This window comes from Ovis canadensis, chromosome 2 (assembly GCF_042477335.2).
Source record: "Ovis canadensis isolate MfBH-ARS-UI-01 breed Bighorn chromosome 2, ARS-UI_OviCan_v2, whole genome shotgun sequence".
NCBI lineage: Eukaryota > Metazoa > Chordata > Mammalia > Artiodactyla > Bovidae > Ovis > Ovis canadensis.
The window spans coordinates 43046705-43067055 of record NC_091246.1 but is presented as its reverse complement, the minus strand read 5'-3'; the positions used below and the strand labels follow the sequence as shown (position 1 = coordinate 43067055).

Genomic DNA, 20351 nt, shown 5'->3' with positions numbered 1-20351 from the left:
TGAATTGTACACTTAAGATCATTTCTCTATGTAAGGATAATCTCATTGATGAATTACACATGATATGTGGTTTAGGATCCATCTACATTATGCTTGTATCTGCATAGTGATATGCTAATTCAAAGTTACTGCTGTGGGGGAAAAACACCATGTGATGAGACATGAAGACAAAGCACAAACCCGACTAAGGGCACACCTGCTGTGGACCACAGCACTGCTATGACCAGAGCAGGTGGGAGGATGGGGAAGGGGAGACGGATGGGTCAACTGCAGCCTCGGGGGCGAGGCGGGGCAGTGGTGGGAAGCTGGGGTCTGGACTGACAACCACTAAGCAGACAACAGGATGAACCAGGAAATCGAAACCAATGATGAGAGCAGACACACCGTCAGAGAACTCCAACAGCAGGACAGAATATACAGAACTCCTCTTTCCCAAATACGCAGAAAGAAAGCAGTCATAAAACTGCAGAGAAATCGTCCAAGATTTTTAAATATCACTAATTAGCCAAAGATGCAAATTATAAAGACAGTGTCTCAAAAGACCACAAAGTGGACTAGTTACCACTTCACATGCTGCTAAATGGTTCACAGTTAATTTAATTCTATGCCGACTAACAATGCAGCTAACATGAAACGGTCGTAACCGAAAGAAAGTGATAATACAAGTGCAGTTACAAAGCAGAGTGTTGTAAACATGATTTCATGGGGTAAACGGCAATGCACTCACAAAACCTAAGCTAAACACGGAAGAAAGCTGGAACATGTGCTTTAGAGCTGCACACTCTGTCACCAAAAGCCCTAGGTCGTCATCTCGTTTTCAGACTCGGAAGACTGAGGAAGCCCGACTTCTTCACTGGGGCCCTGGGGCACCGGGCTTTTAACCTGGTTTCACACGCAGAGCTGGCCTGAGCACGCGGCCAGGCCCATCAGCGAGCAGACCAGTTGAGATTCCTAAGCCAGGGGTCCAGATATCAAGACTAATTTGTCGCTGTGCGATTATGGAATGATTTCTCTCAGTCCTTTCCGACTCTTTGCGACCCCATGGACAGTGGCCTACCAGGCTCCGAGGTCCATGGGATTTTCCAGGCAAGAATACCGGAGTGGGCTGCCATTTCCTTCTCCAGGGGATCTTCCCAACCCAGGGATCGAACCCAGGTCTCCTGCATTGCAGACAGACGCTTTACCGTCTGAGGCACTAGGGAAGCCCGATTCAAGACTAGGCAGTTTTAAAAATCTTAGACCTCTGAGTGTAGCAAATGTACCTGATTTTCTTCTGGGTTAAAAGAGAAAAAACAAACAAAAGAAAACCTATGTGCTCGGGGAGGGACGCGGCAGGAAGGAGGCAGACACATACCACAGTCATGAAGCCCAGCTTGCTTACGTCCCGCGCAGGGCTGTGCCGCCTCCTTTGGGGCTTGGAGCGCCCTCTGCTGGGCGGGCAGGAGCCGGCATGCGAGGAGGCGGGTTTCAGCTTGAGGGAGTTCGAGGACTGAGAATGACGAAGGTTGCTGAAGCTCCCCCTGCCCACCCTGCTCTCAATCCCCTTGGCCCGCTGATCCGTGTTCTCCTTCTTTTCTTGGATAAACCTAAAATAGAATAAAATCATCACCTGCCTTTGTCAGCAGAGGAATGTGTCTGGACAACAAATTTGGGCTTGCATTCTGTGTCACGATTAGCAAATTCCAGGAACAGTTGCTCAATTAACACCTCAGCAAAAAGGTTCAGCTTTCCCTCTTTTGAATATTCTCAAACTCAGAATAACTTATCATGGAGTCTTACAAAGTGGCCCCTGATCCTTCACGTTTGATTTGACCTATTTACTCTAACATTCTGATGGGGCCTGGGGGGTGACTCTCCCTGTGAGGAGATGCCTGAAGTTGACAAGCTTTACCTGCCCTGCTCTCAGGGCAGAGATGCACGTCAGTGCCTCAAATCTTTTCCACTGGGAATCGGGAACTCCGTATAACCAAAACAGCCATTCACGAGCAAGCTGGGGTTTCCAAACACAAGTCTCCAGACCAGATGAGTGCTGAGTTGAACTTTTCATTTCTTTTTAAGCTTGTATATGTACAAACGCATCACTTGATGAAGTTCTCCACCAGCTCTGTGTGAGTTTCTGGATTCATGTCAATGAGCTGCATTAACCTAGAAGTCACAGTTACTGCTCTTCTCCCCTACTGTGTCATGGATGATTCCATATACAGATTACATACATGATTATGCAATTAAAAGACAAGATCCTTAGAGGTAGTAAACTCTCCAGTTTCACTTCTACTTATACATCTTGAAAGTTTTTCACTGTTGACAAGTTGATGGACAGAATTTACCATTTACATCAAGTCAACTTGTTGCATAAGGAAAAATCACTTTTACCTGACAATGTGCTGTAAAAATAAAAATATTAATATATAACTGTTCTAAATTTCCTACGGGGAGGAGAAAAGACAATATTTCTGAGCTTGTTTGTGCTCAAACATGGCCCACAAAGCAGTCTGTCTCAGCATCAAAAGTGCAGGCGGCATCATCTGTGTTTGCTGGTAGTGCCATTCACCCCTGCCTTTTCCCCGAGCCCCCCGCACTCGACCAGCAGAAACGGGCACCTCGGCCAGGGGTGATGGGATGAGAACAATCTGAGCGGCAGCTCTGCCAGGTCCTGTGCAGGGTCACCGGCCTGCGGCCACTCTGAACGTGGACTCGGGACAGGAGGCACAGCTGTGCGGGTATGGCACCAGGCAGGCCTCAGGGCCCCCAGCACCCCGGCCGCACCCAGACACAGGGCTCCCTGCTCACCAAGAGGTGGGCCTTTGGGTTCTATCCTGTTTTGTAAACTGTTATAACTGCCAAGACTGGGTCTAAAGAAAACATTTTAAATATACTGATGAGATGAGAAAAACTCAAACACATGTCCTTGGATCACTGTCTTACAACAAGCCAATCTTCACAATGTATTAAGTTAAAAAGGAAAATGCAGATCTGAGTGGGAATTTGCCAACGCCAGAACCCTAGCTTTTCTGTTCCAGGAAGCTTTTCACCAGGACCTGGAAGGCTCCGAGGGACACACGAAGGCGAACCCTCAGTGCTGGAGGGTGCACGGGCCACAGGGGACACTGCCTCGGCACCTCACCCACCTTGGGGCCCAGAGCTGAGGGGGGAACACCCCACAACGGCCCCCCACAGAGTGCTGACACCACACTGTGGACAGAATGTCCTGGCTGACTGAGCTCTATAATCAAGGGCAATCTGAGAACTGAAACTTCTCGAAGCAGACCTGAAGTCAGTGTTCTCACTATGGAACACTCAGACATCTCTAAGCAGAAGACAGCTCCTCAGAGAAACCGAGTTTCCGGGAGTTGGGCTCTGGCACACCCACCGGATCTGTTCGTTGATTTTGTCCAGCTGCTCCTGAATCCTCACCGCCAGAGTCTTGGCATCGGCCTGCCCACTGGGCGACAGCAGAGCGGGCACACTGAAGAGGGTGACCCCGTCGCCCTCGCCGTCAGACACGCCCTCGTCCCTCTCCAACACCTGGGCCACGTTGGCCAGCACGCTGGCTTGCTGCCCGCGCTCCCGGTCCTGATCTTTCAGGGGCTGCGCCTGGACACGAGAGGACCACGTCTCGTCAGCAACATTCCGGACAGCTCAAGTCTGTCAGGAACTGAACACAGTTTTACATGGAAGCCCTGACTTTGGACAAGTGGGCCCTGCTTATGAGACACTGCCATCTCTTAAGCGAGCAGTACTGAAGAAACGGGCAGGAGGAGAATCCAGTTCCTAGATGGCCTGGTGACATTCAGGTCTCAGCGTGGACGGAAGGCAATCCTATGAGGTTATTCACAAGGGTGGGCTGATGGAGTCAGACACAAAAAACGAAAATTACAAAAATACATCCTTGCTTCCATCAGCCAGGCTGAAGGAAAATTAGAAAAAGAAACCCTTCAGCTCCGCAGCCGCTGGGTCCACCCCACCGGTCATCACTGGTACTAGTTCGCAGAGGAGTGCCGTCCTCGCGGGTTCCCAGCCCTCCGTTTCCCAGGCTGGTCTGAACACGCACAGACAGGAGTGAGCAGGGGCAGCCAGGGGATGGGAGGGCCAGCCTCCCGTGGCTCTCCTCTCAGGGCACAGGCCCTCGGGCTGTTCTGGGGATGGCCCGCACACCACAAGGGCGACTCTGTCATCTGAGCCGCACAGGAGAGTGCCTGCTGGGCCCCGTGCCGCCCTCCCGCTCTCACACCTCACACCCTTCTCTCCATAAATCTCCCCCCTGCCCCACTCTCACCCAGGTCCTGCCTTGTTTGCCCAGACATGACCTCAAAGCAATAGCGGGGCAGCCTCGAGGTGCTGGCTTGCCGGCTCCCTGTCCCCCGTGGCCAGTACCCTCACTGTCTGTCTTCATCACGACCCCACCCCAGGGCTGGGCCACCCCTTTTCCTGGCTCCAGGACCACCTGCCATCATGCCTGCTCCGCTCCAGTGAACTAGCTGCCTCTGGGTTCACCCCCATCAGCCCAATCAGCACATCCTCTCCATTCTCTCGCCTTAAAATCGCACATTTTTGAACAGTTTAATTCTGAGAAACTGTACTCTAAGTGTTCCATAGCAAAGATAAACACTCAGAACAATACTAACCCTTATAAACCATAATGAAGAAGTTACATCTCAGGTGTAGAAAAGCTTCTGGAGGAAACATGGCAAGCCATTGACAACAATGAAGTCTGTAGAGAGAAGCTGGACTTGGGGTCGGGGTTCGGGTGGTGGGGGACAGGACTCACTCTATCGCCCTTGCTCCTCTCATTGCTTTAAACTGTCTCCCCCTCACATTCATTCCTGGGCATTCCTCACATTCATTCCTCTACACCCCACTTCACTTCCTCACGGGGTTAAACAAGTCAAACGGGCCGAGTTTCCGAGTCACTCGACTCAACCTGGCAGCTCTGTGCTGTCGGCCACGGCAGTCACTCGCCTTGTGCAGCCACTGACGGTGTGACGCAGGCCGGTGCAGAGCTCGGTGTGGAAATCGCACAGATTTCAAGACTCGCAGTGAAAAAAGCATGTAAACAGCCCGCTCATTTTTAGGAAATTTTAGATTGTGTATGTGGCTCGTATTATCTTTCTGACGGAGAGCACTGCCCACATGAAAGGCTCATGCTTTGTCTCAGCTTTCGGGTGAACCCAGAAAGGACTACTCAGAATTCTGAACCACACACAACAGCCACACACTCTAAATCCACCTACAACAAATCACACTCAATGTTCAAAACCAGAAATGCTATACACGTTACAGCAGCGGACTAGCCATAAGGAAAATGTAACTCCACTTCCGCTAAGCATCTGCAGTAACTGTAACAAGGAACCCAGCTCAGTTCAGCTCTTAACGCATTTCTAAAGGATTTAGAGATTTAAGGACCTTGTCCTTTTGCATTTCTTCTAAATGCTTTTTTGCATTGTCAACTTCCCATAGGAGAGAATTCTGAAGAAGAGACACACAGTGCTTTAGAGTCAATTCTTAGCAGACGTTGTGTGGACTGCGGGATGGCTACTCTCCTGAGTGAAAGCATAAAGCACCTCGGGATGAGGGGCAGACCTCGCGCCCAGAGTGAAGTGTCGGCACGAAGCGGGATGACAACTGTTAACACTAACTTGTACACAGAAAAACTCCTCCTTTCCCGACTGATCTTCTAGATCCGAGGAGGCCAGGTCCCTGGGGTAAGTGAAACTGCTTTATACTTGCTTTTAGCTTTTGCAGTTCAGTGCTCACTCAAGAAACTGGCTCAGGTTTCACATGCAAAATTCAAACCTGAGACAAAACTATCCCCACCTCAGGGCCAGCCCACAGGTCAGGGTGAAGTGAGGTCTCTAGTGAGGTGTGGGTGTCATCTTGGGTTTTGTGGGGGAAAAATGTGCCGCAGAACTTGTAGTGACCATGGGTCTCTCTCGGACAAGCGTCGCCCAAGCGCTGACCTCGGCGAAGGTTCTGGGCCTCGTCTTTAGGGCACTGGTGCAGCTGGGACAGGTTTTCACTGAACCTGAACAAGACTGTTGCCCACTGAGCTGCTCTGATAGAGGTTCTCAGACAGTTTCCAAAGCAAATCAAAAGAGAGATGGCCGGAGTTGGAATATGAGAATGCTTGCTTTTACTTGCTTCCATCTTTTCTATCACGTTATATAAAAGATCCTGAACTAAACTGATGATTTGGCTGCATCGGGCCTTAGCTCCATCATGCGAGATTCCTTTGATGTGATTGCCACGTGGCAGGTGGGATCTTAGCTCACCAACCAGGGATCGAACCTGCGTCCCTGACCTTGCAAGGCAGGCTCCCAGCCACTGGACTGCCAGCAAAACCCCAGAAATAAACTTCTAAGGAAGAAACGAAGGGGTGAGGGTGGACCTAGAAGAATGTTCTAGCACAGCGGCTGGTGACATCGGGGCCACTGGTGGATCCGCCTCACTGATGCTTTCTGTAAGGGTTGCGGGCACTCATCTATGTCTGTTCCTTTACACACTGCCTGTGGAGGCTGTCACGCTTAGTGACTAGCATGAAATGCTGCTACTCTAACCAGTAAAGACATTCTGTCTGGCGCCCTCTCTGGGAGTTTTCCAACTCCTGTCCTGGAGGTTTCCCCCACGCACAGACCGGGCCGAGCCAGGCCAGGCCACATGCGCCTCTTGTAAAGGGGCCGCGAAGCTGGCTCACCTTATCCTCCAGAGCAGCCGTTCTCTCCTGCAGGTGAAGCTGAAGCCTCTCATCTGAAACAGACAGACGCTTATCCACGGTGTCTGATGAGTGTTCATTGTGTTCTCCATTCATTTCTTCTCTTTGCCTCACCTAAAACAGGAAAAACGAAAACCCGTAAACTTCAACAGCAAGTATAGTCGTTCTTTTAAAAGCACCGGGGAGCCGCAACCTGAGTGGCCTGTGCCCTGGTTCCCGAGGCGGTCCCCTCCCACGGCCAGCTCTGGTGGGCTCTTGAGCATCCCCAGAGCAGACGGGCAGGTGCAGAGGGAGGCAGGGACTTCACTGGTCAAAGGTCACTTCCAACACTTCTCTTTGGCAGAGCACCTGGGGGACCTTAGTGTCACCAGCCATTTCCTGTCGAAGGGGCTAGAGGAGCAAGCAGATTTACACTCAGAAACAAGTACACTTGAAAGGGGATTGGCTTACACACACGGCAGTGGAGGAATTTCCCAGTATGTAAACAGAAGCTTGATTCTGGATTAAGGGTGTAAAATGAATTCAATTTATAAAGCAAAAAGTGAGAAAATTCATTTTGGAAGAAAAGCCAGTGGGGACAGACTTTCCCACATTTTTCTTTACATGAAACATCACTTGAATTCTTTGTAACGATTGCTCTTGTTCAGTCACTCAGTCGTGTCTGACTCTTTGTGACCCCATGGCCTGCAGCACGCCAGGCTTCCCTGTCCTTCACTGTCTCCCAGAAGTTGCTCAAACTCACGTCCATCGAGTCAGTGACGACATCCAACCATCTCGTCCTCGGTTGCACCTTCTTCCCCTGTCTTCATTCTTTCCCAGCATCAGGGTGTTTTCCAGTGAGTCAGTTCTTCGCATCAGGCGGCCAAAGAATTGAAGCTTCAGCCTCAGTATCAGTCCCTCCAATGAATAGTCAGGACTGATTTCCTTTAGGATTGATTGGTTTGATCTCCTTGCAGTCCAGTGGACTCTCAAGAGTCTTCTCCAACACCTCAGTTCAAAAGCATCGATTCTTTGGTGCTCAGCCTTCTTTACGGTCCAACTCTCACATCCATACATGACTACTGGGAAAACCATAGCTTTAACTAAGTGTTCCTTTGATGGCAAAGTAATATCTCTGCTTTTTAATATGCTTTCTAGGTTGGTCATAGCTTTTCTTCCAATGATAATTCATATTCAGTTCAGCTCAGTTGCTCAGTCTTGTTTGACTGTACGACCCCATGGACTGCAGCATGCCAGGCTTCGCTGCCCATCAGCAACTCCCAGAACTGCCATCCAACTGTCTTATCCTCTGTCATCCATTTTCTTCCTGCCTTCAATCCTTCCAGGCATCAGGGTCTTTTCCAATATGAAAGTTCATATTAAAACACTGGAAATCACTACCTCAAGCAATTTTTAAACATAATAACAAAGTTGGAAAGTCTGTGTTTTATAAAACGAGCATCAATTTCATGGTTGAAAAAGATGTTTTAGGACCTACTGTATAAAAAATAAATGGAAAGAAGACAAAAGAATGATATAGTTGAGATTGGCCCTGTGTGAGAAATTGCTTAGGCTAACTGATTGGTCATGGGTATTTATTATACTACTCCGTCCACTTTGTGCATGTTTGAAATATTCCATCATAAAAAATTAAAAAACAGGTTGCTGCTGCTGCTGCTAAGTTGTTTCAGTCGTGTCTGACTCTGTGCGACCCCACAGATGGCAGCCCACCAGGCTCCGCAGTCCCTGGGATACTCCAGGCAAGAACACTGGAGTGGGTTGCCATTTTCTTCTCCAGTGCATGAGAGTGAAAAGTGAAAGTGAAGTTGCTCAGTCGTGTCCGACTCTTCGCGACCCCATGGACTGCAGCCCACCAGGCTCCTCCGTCCATGGAATTTTCCAGGCAAGAGTACTGGAGTGGGTTGAGAGGTTACTTTCTGTTAAATATTTTCTGTTAAAACAGAGTCTTCTCCAGCAACACAATTCAAAAGCATCAATTCTTCAGTGTTCAGCCTTCTTTATGGTCCTACTCTCACATCCATACGTGACTATTGGAAAAACAATAGCTTCGACTATATGGACCTTTGTTGGCAAAGCGATGTCTCTACTTTGCAATATGCTGTCTAGGTTTGTCGTAGCTTTCCAAGGAGCAAGCATTTTTTAATCTCATGACTGCAGTCACCATCTGCAGTGATTTTTGAGCCCAAGGAAATAAAACCTGTCACAGCTTCCCCAATAAGGCATCGGCATTCAAATATTTTTAAAGCCAAACAAAAGTTTACTTGGAATTGGCTTAGTCATAAACAGCATCCCAATCTCAAGAGCCTCTGAGCAGCAGTTCTGAAAGTAAGGCAGTGCACCCCGATCGGGAGACACTGAGCTCTCTAAGCAGGGAGGAGCCTCACCGAGGCCTCATGATGGGAGTCAGAACCACAGCCCCCGGGAGCCCGCATGTGAGGCTCCGCGGTCCAGGCCCAAGAACACAGCTATGGTGGGGACAGTACTGACCCCTGAGGCTGGACCTGGGATCCCCACTCCATTTCCTGGATGGTCTGTAGCACTGTGTGGCCAGTCCTTCCGGGAAACCTCTCTCAGGGCTCTCTGAGGCGAGCCTCCACCATCGCCCTTTTCTAGCGCGCCTTCTGTCGCAGCCCACCTACGGTTCTCCTCCTGCCTAGGAGCAGCCATCCTACACACACACACCATGTCTGGACCACCAGTTTGGCATGTGGGACTTCAGCGCCACGTCCGAGGCAAGCACCTCCACACCTGGGCACCATGCCTTCCGTTTCACGGGCCTCAGGCTGGCACCTCAGGTTTGTTTGAGGGGCACTCGTAAGGTCCAACTGTATCCTGAGCAGCTCCCCGGCCTGGCTGGTCAGAGCAACAAATGTCCTCCTTGAACGTGGGGACCCACGGGCCCCTGCCCACCCCCCACGGGCGACCACATCTGGCCCTGCTCCCGAGGTTGGGTGCCTGGATCAGCAGGCAGTGCCACACACGCACACTCCTCGGCAGAGAAAGGCAGCGCCGGCCCCGCCCAGCCGCATCTCCGGCCCACAGGCACCCAAGGCAGCTCCTTGCTCTTCTCCTCCAGTGGGGCCTCTATCTGGCGCTCCCTCTCCTCGATGCTGCTGTGTCTCTCTCCCGCCTGTCGGCCAAGAACAGCCTCAGCTCCGCTCACAACGACCCTGTCCTGACGGCACGCGGGCTGTGACCGCAGGGGCGGCAAGCGGGCCGTGCTCTGTGCGGACCACGGGCCCCGGGATCGCGGGGGCCACACCCGCGCGCCTGCGCAAGCAGCCAGCGCGGCTTCGTGTGTGACACGTGGGTGATGGAGAGTGCTGGTGACCGGCTCCTGAGAGGAGAGGTGCCCCCCACCGCCCCAGGCCTCACAGCTGCAGCCGATGCACCCCCTCCTCAGACTGCCTGTGGCGAGCCAGCGCGGGCAGCAGGCAGTGGCAAGCACGGGACACACGGGGGCACACTTTCTACCTTCCTAAGCTGGGAGGCAAGTTCAAACAGTTTAGCCTCCTTAGTGGCAGAGCTTCCAGAAGACAACAGTTCAGACTACAAGGCCGACCTGGGACAGACAGTGAAGATGCCAGGGGAGAGAAGAAACCAACCCTTGAGAGGAAGATCCCAGGCAGAAGGGCGCCCCCTGGTGGCTGTTAGTGACCCTGCTCTGGGAGGGTTTGTGAGCACCCTACACCACCTGCCTCCCACGGGACACCACCTGCCTCCGGAGACAGGCCGGCCCCTCAGCGGCTCACTGAACTCCAGGCAACGCTCCAACAGACAGCCGGGTCAGCACAGGCCCGTGCCGCCTCTCCATGCCCAGCCAGTGCCCACCAGCAGTGCGGCGCAACATCTTTCCCACCAGAAGGACGGGTTGGCTGGCTGGCTGTGGAGATCATGCTCCGGCAGCACCACGTTTCCAGGACGCCGCCTCCCACCCATGGGCTCCGGGGACTGCAAGCTGGGAGTGGGGCCCCGGGTCTGCACAGTGCCCTGCTGTGACTTAGTCAACAATGTATGAATAAAGACTTAAAACTGTGTTCATAACAGAGCTATTTTGGCCATCTCTTAAATGAGAATGGGATTTTTCTCGTTCTTTATCCTGCTAGGCTTTGAGTTGCTCACTGAACTCTGAGCAGCAGTGACTGGGAGCTGAAGCACCTGGGGACACACAGAGCACAGGACAAAACTGGAGGGAAAATAACGCGGGGTGACCCGGGAGCGGGGACTGTCTGGCACTCAGGGAGCGCTCCCATCTCAGATGGGCAGCAGGATCTGTGTCTGCGATCCTTCCTGGACTGAGCAGCAGGGGAACAGGCCCTCCCCACGCCCGCCCCTCGGGGACCAACAGCAGCACCTTGGAGAGCGCAGCCACCCGCTGAGCCAGCTCAGCCTCCACTTCCAGCAGCATCTGCTGCAGCTTCTGCTCTGCCAGCTCCAGGCACTCCTGCAACTGTCGGTCTTTATCCTCCTTCTCCAAAGGGAGACCAGAACATCAAGACGGGCCAAGTGGTGTAGCCTCTGCCATTTTAGTGAGCTGAGGCAAAACCTAAATGCATGTGTCTACAGGATTAGTTCTGTTTCAGAAGCTGCGTCACGGTAATTTTTCTCTCAGTGTTCCTGGGCTTGGTCTCAGTGGGCAGAACACCTCCTGCCAGAGTATTTCCTTTTCCTAAATGTCTCCAAAGAAGTCTTTTGAAAAAAAAGTTCTTATAGATTAAAGAAGATCAGGTTTCTGTAGAAGCTTATTCATTCTTATTGACAAGTTAAGGGTCAGTACTGACCCTTCTTAAAACATCACCAGAATCATCATTTGAAGGGAACCCTACCGACCGCAGACGGCCATGGGCTTGTAAGCCAAAATATGGCTTTCATCTCCTCTGAAATACAGACCTGCTCAGAGTGTGCCTGGGGAAATGCCAGTCAACTAATATTTGTAAATGCATGATTATTCTTTTAACAGATCTTCTTACTCTGAAAAGTTTCAGTGTAGAACAATTAGACAGATTCTTTTTGAAAAAGAAAAAGAATGAAATCATCTATACGCTCGGGTTCCTGAGAGGTTAGCATTTATTTCTAAGCTGCTTCCTTATATTTTCTGTGTGCGCATTACTCTATGTACATACATAAACAATAAGAGATGCTTTAAAACCCTCAGAAAACAACAGCACATGGTACATAGTCTTTTCTGATCCGCCTTTTACAGCCATTCTTATGTATGTCGTAATGCTCTAAATTAGCATTCCACATCAGACATTTCAATGGCTTTCTAGGATTTTATTTTTGTAGTGGGGCCAATGATACACTTTGTCACACACCAGACTGACTCACTTTGTTTTGGAGAAGCCAGATTTGGTTTTCCTGGTTAAGTCCTGATTATCTGAGACCACACAGGAACAGGAGCAAGTAAAGCTCACCAAACCGCAGGACGTACAAAGCCTAATCAGACTGGAGCTCGAACCCTGCCTTTTGTCACAGTGACCCCAGTTCCCAACAGGCAGCCAGCTGCTGTGAAGTTCCCTGCTACTCTCTGCTCTTTCAGTAAAAATGCTAACAAGCCAACAGATTCAAGGCAAGTAAAACAAGAGTCATGAGTGCAAGTCCACAAAATGGTTAAACCAAATCCCAAATAACTCAAACCTGTAAGTTGCAGTCACCCTCAATTTTTAAAAGAATGTATTTCCTTTCAGTACAGCTAATGTATCATGATGTCCATCCACATTTATGAACGCAGTACTTTAGGGTCCTAAGAACTTTCCACTGGGACTTGATTTCCAACATGGGAATCACATGAAAAGGTCTGTACCTTCCTTCCTCAGTATTCACTACTAGAAAAGTCAGACACAGTTCAGTAAAAGCCACTACCTGTCGATGCATAGAATCCTTATTTGCGATTTCATTTTCAAGTTTATCATCGAGGTTGTACATAGAGATGGCTTCGCGCTGTGCAGCGAGGTAGTGTTTCTCAAGTGTAGTGATTCTGTTCTCCATGTCCTCCTTCAGGGCCATAGCCTACACCAGGCAATGCAGAGGAGAAAAGGTAAGTCATTATCATAGAACACTCCGATACACTTAGGAGTAAAATAGTGGGACTAAATCCTAAGTTTCAAATCAAACATAAAATTAGCATCCTCAAAATTGAAGTCCTAGACATGGCAGTTTTCTGAGATGTGAGCAAAACCACGCCTACCTCAAATATCACATTTGCCACGATGGCACCCATCTGTCTTAACATCGGTTTGGCCACTCGATTTACCAAGCTTCTTTTCTACATCATAAACCCAAACAGCAAACAAAAAGTACACTAAACTACTCTGTCATTGCAAGAATTCCAGAAGGGAAGGTATCTGGCATGAAATGAGCACCTCTGTCTCCTACACCATACAGGCCGTCTTGACCCAGAACAGGCAGGGACCTTCAACAGATCCAACAGAGAGCTCTGGCCTCATCTCCTTGGGGAAAAGTTGGAAAAATCTCATGCAATTTCCTCAAAATTAAATAAGAATATTAATGAGTGGAAACAGAAGTCAAAGTGTAACACAACTGGGAGCAGCCTTCTCAAGCCGAGTTCTTCTAAAGCAGTTACAGCACATGTAGGAAACGCTCAAACCAGGAGCAGAGCTTGCTGCTGGTGCGACTCCTGTCCTCCGGCTAAAATCCATTTCAGGTCCCTCCGTGCTCACTAAGTAACCGGTGTTGTCCTAACATTAAAAGTGAAAGGTCTTAAAAATGCTTTTTCCAGAATTCTCTACGTATTAACCACTGCCACCTAATTTTCTCCTGTGGCCAAGAGTAGTGTGAACAGGCTATACAAACATGTGCAAATATTTCTGTTTTGTGTTCTCACACAGAATTACTCACACCGAGCTACTAAACAAGTTCACCTGCTGTACCACATGTTGGAGGGGTGCTCTCTGAGACGGCCTCACGGGGGAGGGGTGGGGCAGGGTGGGCGCTGTCTGTGTGCGCACAAAGGAGAGGTGAGGCTCACAGGAGGAGGCCTGAGCCCCCAGCTCTCTTCTGTTTTCACAGTGACTGTTAGGGAGTTTCTCATAAATCACGACATCCGCAGACACGACCGCCAGAAACATCCTGGTTCTGCATGATCACACAGCACGAGCCTGAGGGGAACTGAGCACCCCTGGCTGACACCCCCCACACCCCAAGGCTGCAGAGTCAGGGTGTCTCAAAGAGTAAGGACAGGGCCAGCGCTGCCAAGCAGCTTTAGGCCTGCTCTCAGCAGGCCAGTCTCCCTCCTACATTCAGCCTAGAACCCCCAGGCCAGTTGAGAGAGTCAGAGATAACAGCATACGACAAACCGGGGACCACGTCCACCCTGGGCATTGTTGTGGGGGCAGAAGCAGTTACTGAGGGTCTGATGCTGCCAGATGCTAGAGAAACCAATCACCTTGCGCCAGCACTCATCAAAGAGACCTAGAAGAGAAGAGACAGCCACTGAGTGGTGGGGAGGGCCCTCTTGCCGCACCTCCCATCCTAGGGACAGGGTGCAGGGTGGGGGGACACAGAACAAAGAGCCCCAGGCCTGTGACTGCAAGCGGGACATTCTGAATCTGGAGAACCCACAGGGAGGAGCAGAGAAGGGAGAAAATGAAGTAAAATGAAACCCATGTAAAATCTCTGTGCAGCGCTACTGAACCACCCTCTTCTCCTGCCTCCTCCCACCAGACTCGGCCAGGGGGAAGAGGGGACCATCAGCTGAGCTGGGGACCCGATATGATCACGGTTTTGTAGGACCAGGTGAGGTGGGAGGGGTTTCCTTGGGAACAAGATCAGAGACAAGCCAGGAGGAACAGGAGGATTGGGGAGATGGAGGAGGGAGCCAGCCCCTCCTCCTTCCCTTCTAGAACCTCACCTTTCAAGAAGCACCACACAACCCATGCGATTAGGACAATGGCGTTTCCAAGTCCAGTTACAACTCCAATCCCCTGCCCTGAAGGGCCTGAGGAGGGAGAGGGGGTGACGGGGAGTGTCTGGCTCGTGGCTGCTGGCTCTCCAGGAACTGGGGCCTCTCCATGGGCCAGGGCAACTGATTCTTGGTCCACACATTTGATGTCGCTCCAGGGGGTACAGTCCTTGACCATGACCTTCCCATCAGGGCACCTGGGTACAGACACAGGGGTGATGTAGGGAACCCATCAGGGCCAGCTGCCTGGATGAGGAGAAAGAGGGGGCAGCCTCCCATCCTGGGTCCCCTGACAAGACAGTGGATGGGGGCCAGGCTCTTGCTGTCTGCAGGGGAGGGTCCCCTCACTCCCCCTCACTGGGCGGGAGAAGGATCCAGGATTGTGTACTGCAGCCCCCAGGCTCCTACTGAGTGTGCAGAGCTGTCCTTCAGGAGCTGGGCTTCCTCTGCCAGGCCCGCCTGGCCTCCCTGGGCTGCACGGGAAGCTCTGTGAGGTGGGGGCCTCATCCAGGTCAAGGGTCAGAAGGGTGTGGGCACAAGTTTGACTCATCCTCCAGTCAAACTTGAACATGAGGCCCTCTCATCCACCTGTTGACTCTTCCTACCAATCTCAGCCAACACTGGAGCATCAGAGGATAGTGAATTACTGTTGGCCCCTGAGTCCCCAAATAGGAAACATTCAGGTGCTACTGGGGAGCAAGGGGCTGGGTGTGAGGCCTGTCGAGTTGGCTCTGGTTTTATGGGAACCTTGAAGTAGCACACACATGGCCTCAACATGACTTCTGTCTGCTGTGAGCACTTTGGTCTTTCTAGGCCCCTCCCGAGGAGACATGGGAAGGGCCACAGGGTAAGCCATGCAGGACAAACGGTGGTGGTAGGGAGCGCTGCTGCAGGCTCAGGAGACCCCACAGGCACAAGGGAGCTCTGAGAGGTGGGATGAGCTTCACGGAAGCAGGAGAGAGAAATGGGTACAAGAAACTGGGGTCTCCTGTGGTTTGGAAGCCCTGCAGGCTCCTGTGTCTCACCCGGTGCTGGAGTTTTGACAGAATTCAAGTGCATCTTCATGGAAAGTGCCAGGTTTGCACTGACACTCAGTGTCCTTGGTGGGTGTGCAGCGATTTTTTTCTTCTTCTCCTAGAGACCAAATAAGGTTCTGAGGATGTGTTTCCCTCATATGTCTCTCAACCCTTCTTCACCACCCAGATCTCCATCCACTCAGGTCATGAAGTGATTCGGATGGCTTCCTGGCTGCTCCAGTGGTTAAGAATCCGCCTGACAAAGCAGGGGATACAGGGTGCATCCCTGGTCTGGGAAGGTCCCACATCCTGTGGGGCAGCTAAGCCTGTGGCCACAGCTACTGATCCTGTGCGCTAGGGCCTGTGCACCACGATGAGAAGCAGCAAGAGTAGCCCCCCTCCACAACGAGAGAAAGCCCTTGTTCCGCAGCAAAGACCCAGAACAGCCAAAAATCAATGAATTACCCTTTTTTAAAGTAATTTTGGGGTCATTTTCTGTGGCAACACACATAGACCATCCATGGAACAGCCACTGTTCACGTGTCACCAACAGAGGCATACAAAAGGGACTGTGCATCATTACGGATTGCACCAGGCTTGGGAAGAAAAACGTTTTAGATCACAACTGAGGAGCAAGAAGCGGGGTGGGGTGAGGTGTAAGCTGAGGCGCTGTGGATGGAGAGGAACCCTTGGGTGATGTCCCAGTGGGTGATGCCCTGCTGGAGTGGCAGAGGGACCTCAGGTCATGAAGGCTGAGAGAGGCTGAGACCCCAGAGCAGAGGGCATGGCGCCCACAGGAGCCAGGCCCAGGATCAGACACATCACACAGCTCAAACCCAGCCCTGTCCCACTCCCCCAGGCCTTCTGCACTCTTACCATCCAGCCCCCTCCATCAAGGGACAGGTTATTCCCCTCTTTCCAGCTGATATTTTGAAAGACTTCCCTACCAGTTGGCATGTGTTATGCAAATAACGTCTGTTTGCATTTATTTTACTGACCTAGGACAAGTTGAAGACCTAGCTGGGCTGGAAATCAGCTTTCTGACCCCTCGTCCCATTTAAATCCCATCTCATCACCCAGCACCCTAACTGCAGGCACAGGGGACCACAGGTTCTGTACCTGATTTGCAAGTCGTGCAAGGTAAACAAGAAGAGAGGGTGTTTGAATGACTGGTGTAGTCTGTCCCATCGGTGCGTGGGGCACAACCTCCACTGGCTTCTTCCATATAGAATCCTGGGAAGGAAGGGAAAAGCAGGTGAGTAAACCCCACAGGATTCCCTGAGGCTGGCAGTGTGGCTGGGGAGGCCTCTTTTGGCCATCTGTGGAATCCACAAGGGGAACTCTCCTCAACCGGGCTTTCATCTTTTGATTCTTCATCTACCACATACCTTAGACAGACCCTAGAGCAGTACTGCCAACAGAAATATATTACAAGCCACACATCCAAGTCGCATTCATAGCTGGCACAGGAAACAGCAAAAAGAAAGGTCAGGGGCTTCCCTGGTGGCTCAGAGGGGAAGAATCTGCCTGCCTATGCAGAACACATGGGTTCGATCCCTGTCTGGGAAGATCCCACATGCTGCGGAGCAGCTGAGCCCAGGTGTCACAACTCCTGAGCCTGTGCTCTGCAGCTCGGGAGCCACAGCTACTGAGCACGCCTGCTGCGACTCCTGAAGCCCATGCGCCCGAGAGCCTCTGTTCTGCAACAAGAGAAGCCACCCCAGTGAGACGCTCACCTACCACAACTGGAGAGGAGGCCCCACTCTCCACAACTAGAGAGAGCCCATGCAGCAGCAAAGCCCCAGCACAGCCAAAATAGATGCATAGACAGGAAGACAAGGGCTGGAGACCAGTCTTAGAATCTACCTGGTAGACATAAGTTCTGTTGGAGGCTCCCTTCCAGTGGGGCTGACGACTGCTGGTCAATTTCATCCTTCCTTACAGATGTGGCTGAAGCAGGTTTGACCTATGGGGACAAAGCAGGGACAGGCATGAGTGGCTTCCACACTCTCACCCCTTCTAGGGTCCACCCCACATTTCCTTGACGACTGCCTGCAAAATGAGACAGAACTGGGACCTTTCTTCCCAGCTCTAAACTCGCATTCTTTTCATGTTTGTCCTTAGGCCTTTTGTGCTAGCAAGTAACTTTCACTTCAGTTTTTGCCCCTGTATAATTTCCTCTTAACATATGTTTATTCCAGAAAGTATGTGCTCAGATGTGCCCAACTCTTTGCGACCCCATGGACTGTAGCCCATCAGGCTCCTCTGTCCATGCGATTCTCTGAGGAAGAATTTTGGAGTGAGCTGCCATTTCCTCCTCCAGGGGATCTTCCTGACCCAGGGGTCAAACTTCAGTCTCTTGCATCTCCTGTGTTGGCAGGCTGGTTCTTTACCACTAGCACCACCTGGGAAGCCCAGAAAGTATAGGCAAAAAAAATTTTTTTATAATAATATAGAAACCACAGAGATCCCCTTGATTAGAGAAGTTATCCAGGATTTTGTGTCTTGACTTCTTCTATTTGACCACATGTGTGAATACTCTCAGGCTCTCTCTCTCTTTCTTCTCACATGTGCATGCACACACACACATACACACACATTTTCACAAATGAGGGTTCTGCCATGCATACAATTTTTCATAGTAAGCTGAGACAAAACCTAAATGCACGTGTCTACAGGATTAGTTCTGTTTCAGAAGCTGCGTCACGGTAATTTTTCTCTCAGTGTTCCTGGGCTTGGTCTCAGTGGGCAGAACACCTCCTGCCAGAGTACTTGCTTTTCCTAAACGTCTTCAAAGAAGTCTTAAAAAAAAAAAAGTTCCTATAGATTAAAGAAGATCAGGTTTCTGTAGAAGCCAATTCATTCTTATTGACAAGTTAAGGGTCAGTACTGACCCTTCTTAAAACATCACCAGAATCATCATTTGAAGGGAACCCTACCGATCGCAGACAGCCATGGCCTTGTAAGCCAAAATATGGCTTTCATCTCCTCTGAAATACAGACCTGATCAGAGTGTGCCTGGGGAAATGCCAGTCAACTAATATTTGTAAATGCATGATTATTCTTTTAACAGATCTTCTTACTCTGAAAAGTTTCAGTGTAGAACAATTAGACAGATTCTTTTTGAAAAAGAAAAAGAATGAAATCATCTATACGCTTGGGTTCCTGAGAGGTTAGCATTTATTTCTAAGCTGCCTTCTTATATTTTCTGTGTGTGTATTACTCTATCTACATACATAAACAATAAGAGATGCTTTAAAACCCTCAGAGAACAATAGCACATGGTACGTAGTCTTCTCTGATCTGCCTTTTACAGCCATTCTTTTGTATATCGTAATGCTCTAAATTAGCATTCCACATCAGACATTTCAATGGCTTTCTAGGATTTTATTTTTGTAGTGGGGCCAGTGATACACTTTGTCACACACCAGACTGACTCACTTTGTTTTGGAGAAGCCAGATTTGGTTTTCCTGGTTAAGTCCTGATTATCTGAGACCACACAGGAACAGGAGCAAGTAAAGCTCACCAAACCGCAGGATGTACAAAGCCTAACCAGACTGGAGCTCTAACCCTGCCTTTTGTCACAGTGACCCCAGTTCCCAACAGGCAGCCAGCTGCTGTGAAGTTCCCTGCTGCTCTCTGCTCTTTCAGTAAAAATGCCAACAAGCCAACGGATTCAAGGCAAGTAAAATAAGAGTCAGAGAGGAATTCCACAAAATGGTTAAAGCAAATCCCAAATAACTCAAACCTGTAGTTGCAGTCACCCTCAATTTTTAAAAGAATGTATTTCCTTTCAGTACAGCTGATGTATCATGATGTACATCCACACTTATGAACGCAGTATTATAGGGTCCTAAGAACTTTCCATTGGGACTTGATTTCCAACATGGGAGTCACATGAAAAGGTCTGTACCTTCCTTCCTCAGTATTCACTACTAGAAAAGTCAGACACAGTTCAGTAATAGCCACTACCTGGTGATGCATAGAATCCTTCTTTGCGATTTCATTTTCAAGGTTATCATCGAGGTTGTGTACAGAGATGGCTTCGTGCTGTGCAGCGAGGTAGCGTTTCTCAAGTTTAGTGATTCTCTTCTCCATGTCCTCCTTCTGGGCCATAGCCTACACCAGGCATTGCAGAGGAGAAAAGGTAAGTCATTGTCATAGAACACTCCGATACACTTAAGAGTAAAATAGCGGGACTAAATCCTAAATTTCAAATCAAACATAAAATTAGCATCCTCAAAATTAAAGTCCTAGACATGGCAGTTTTCTGAGATGTGAGCCAAACCACGCCTACCTCACATATCACATTTGCCACGATGGCACCCATCTGTCTTAACATCGGTTTGGCCACTCGATTTACCAAGCTTCTTTTCTACATCATAAACCCAAACAGCAAACAAAAAGTACACTAAACTACTCTGTCATTGCAGGAATTCCCAGAGGGAAGGTATCTGGCATGAAATGAGCACCTCTGTCTCCTACACCATACAGGCGGGTTTGACCCAGAACAGGGAGGGACATTCAACAGATCCAACAGAGAGCTCTGGGCTCATCTCCTTGGGTAAAACTTGGAAAAATCTCATGCAAATTCCTCAAAATTAAATATGAATGAGTGGAAACAGAAGTCAAAGTGTAACACAACTGGGAGCAGCCTTCTCAAGCCGAGTTCTTCTAAAGCAGTTACAGCACATGTAGGAAACC

At 50.0% G+C, this 20351-nt stretch overlaps 1 protein-coding gene and 1 pseudogene across 1 annotated transcript; both read right to left on the bottom strand.

Moving 5' to 3' along the window:
- Positions 1-12817, bottom strand: part of LOC138432342 (liprin-alpha-1-like) — a 28016-nt pseudogene extending 15199 nt beyond the window's left edge.
- Positions 12818-14000: 1183 nt separating this feature from the next.
- On the bottom strand, positions 14001-18456 carry LOC138432341 (tumor necrosis factor receptor superfamily member 10B-like). Its single transcript, XM_069573705.1, has 5 exons — positions 17513-18456; positions 16766-16879; positions 15656-15764; positions 14580-14827; positions 14001-14140 (listed from the first exon to the last, which is right to left on the bottom strand). The coding sequence occupies exons 2-5, from the start codon at positions 16869-16871 to the stop codon at positions 14001-14003; spliced, it is 603 nt and encodes a 200-aa protein (XP_069429806.1). The 5' UTR covers positions 16872-16879; positions 17513-18456.
- Positions 18457-20351: the final 1895 nt, after the last annotated feature.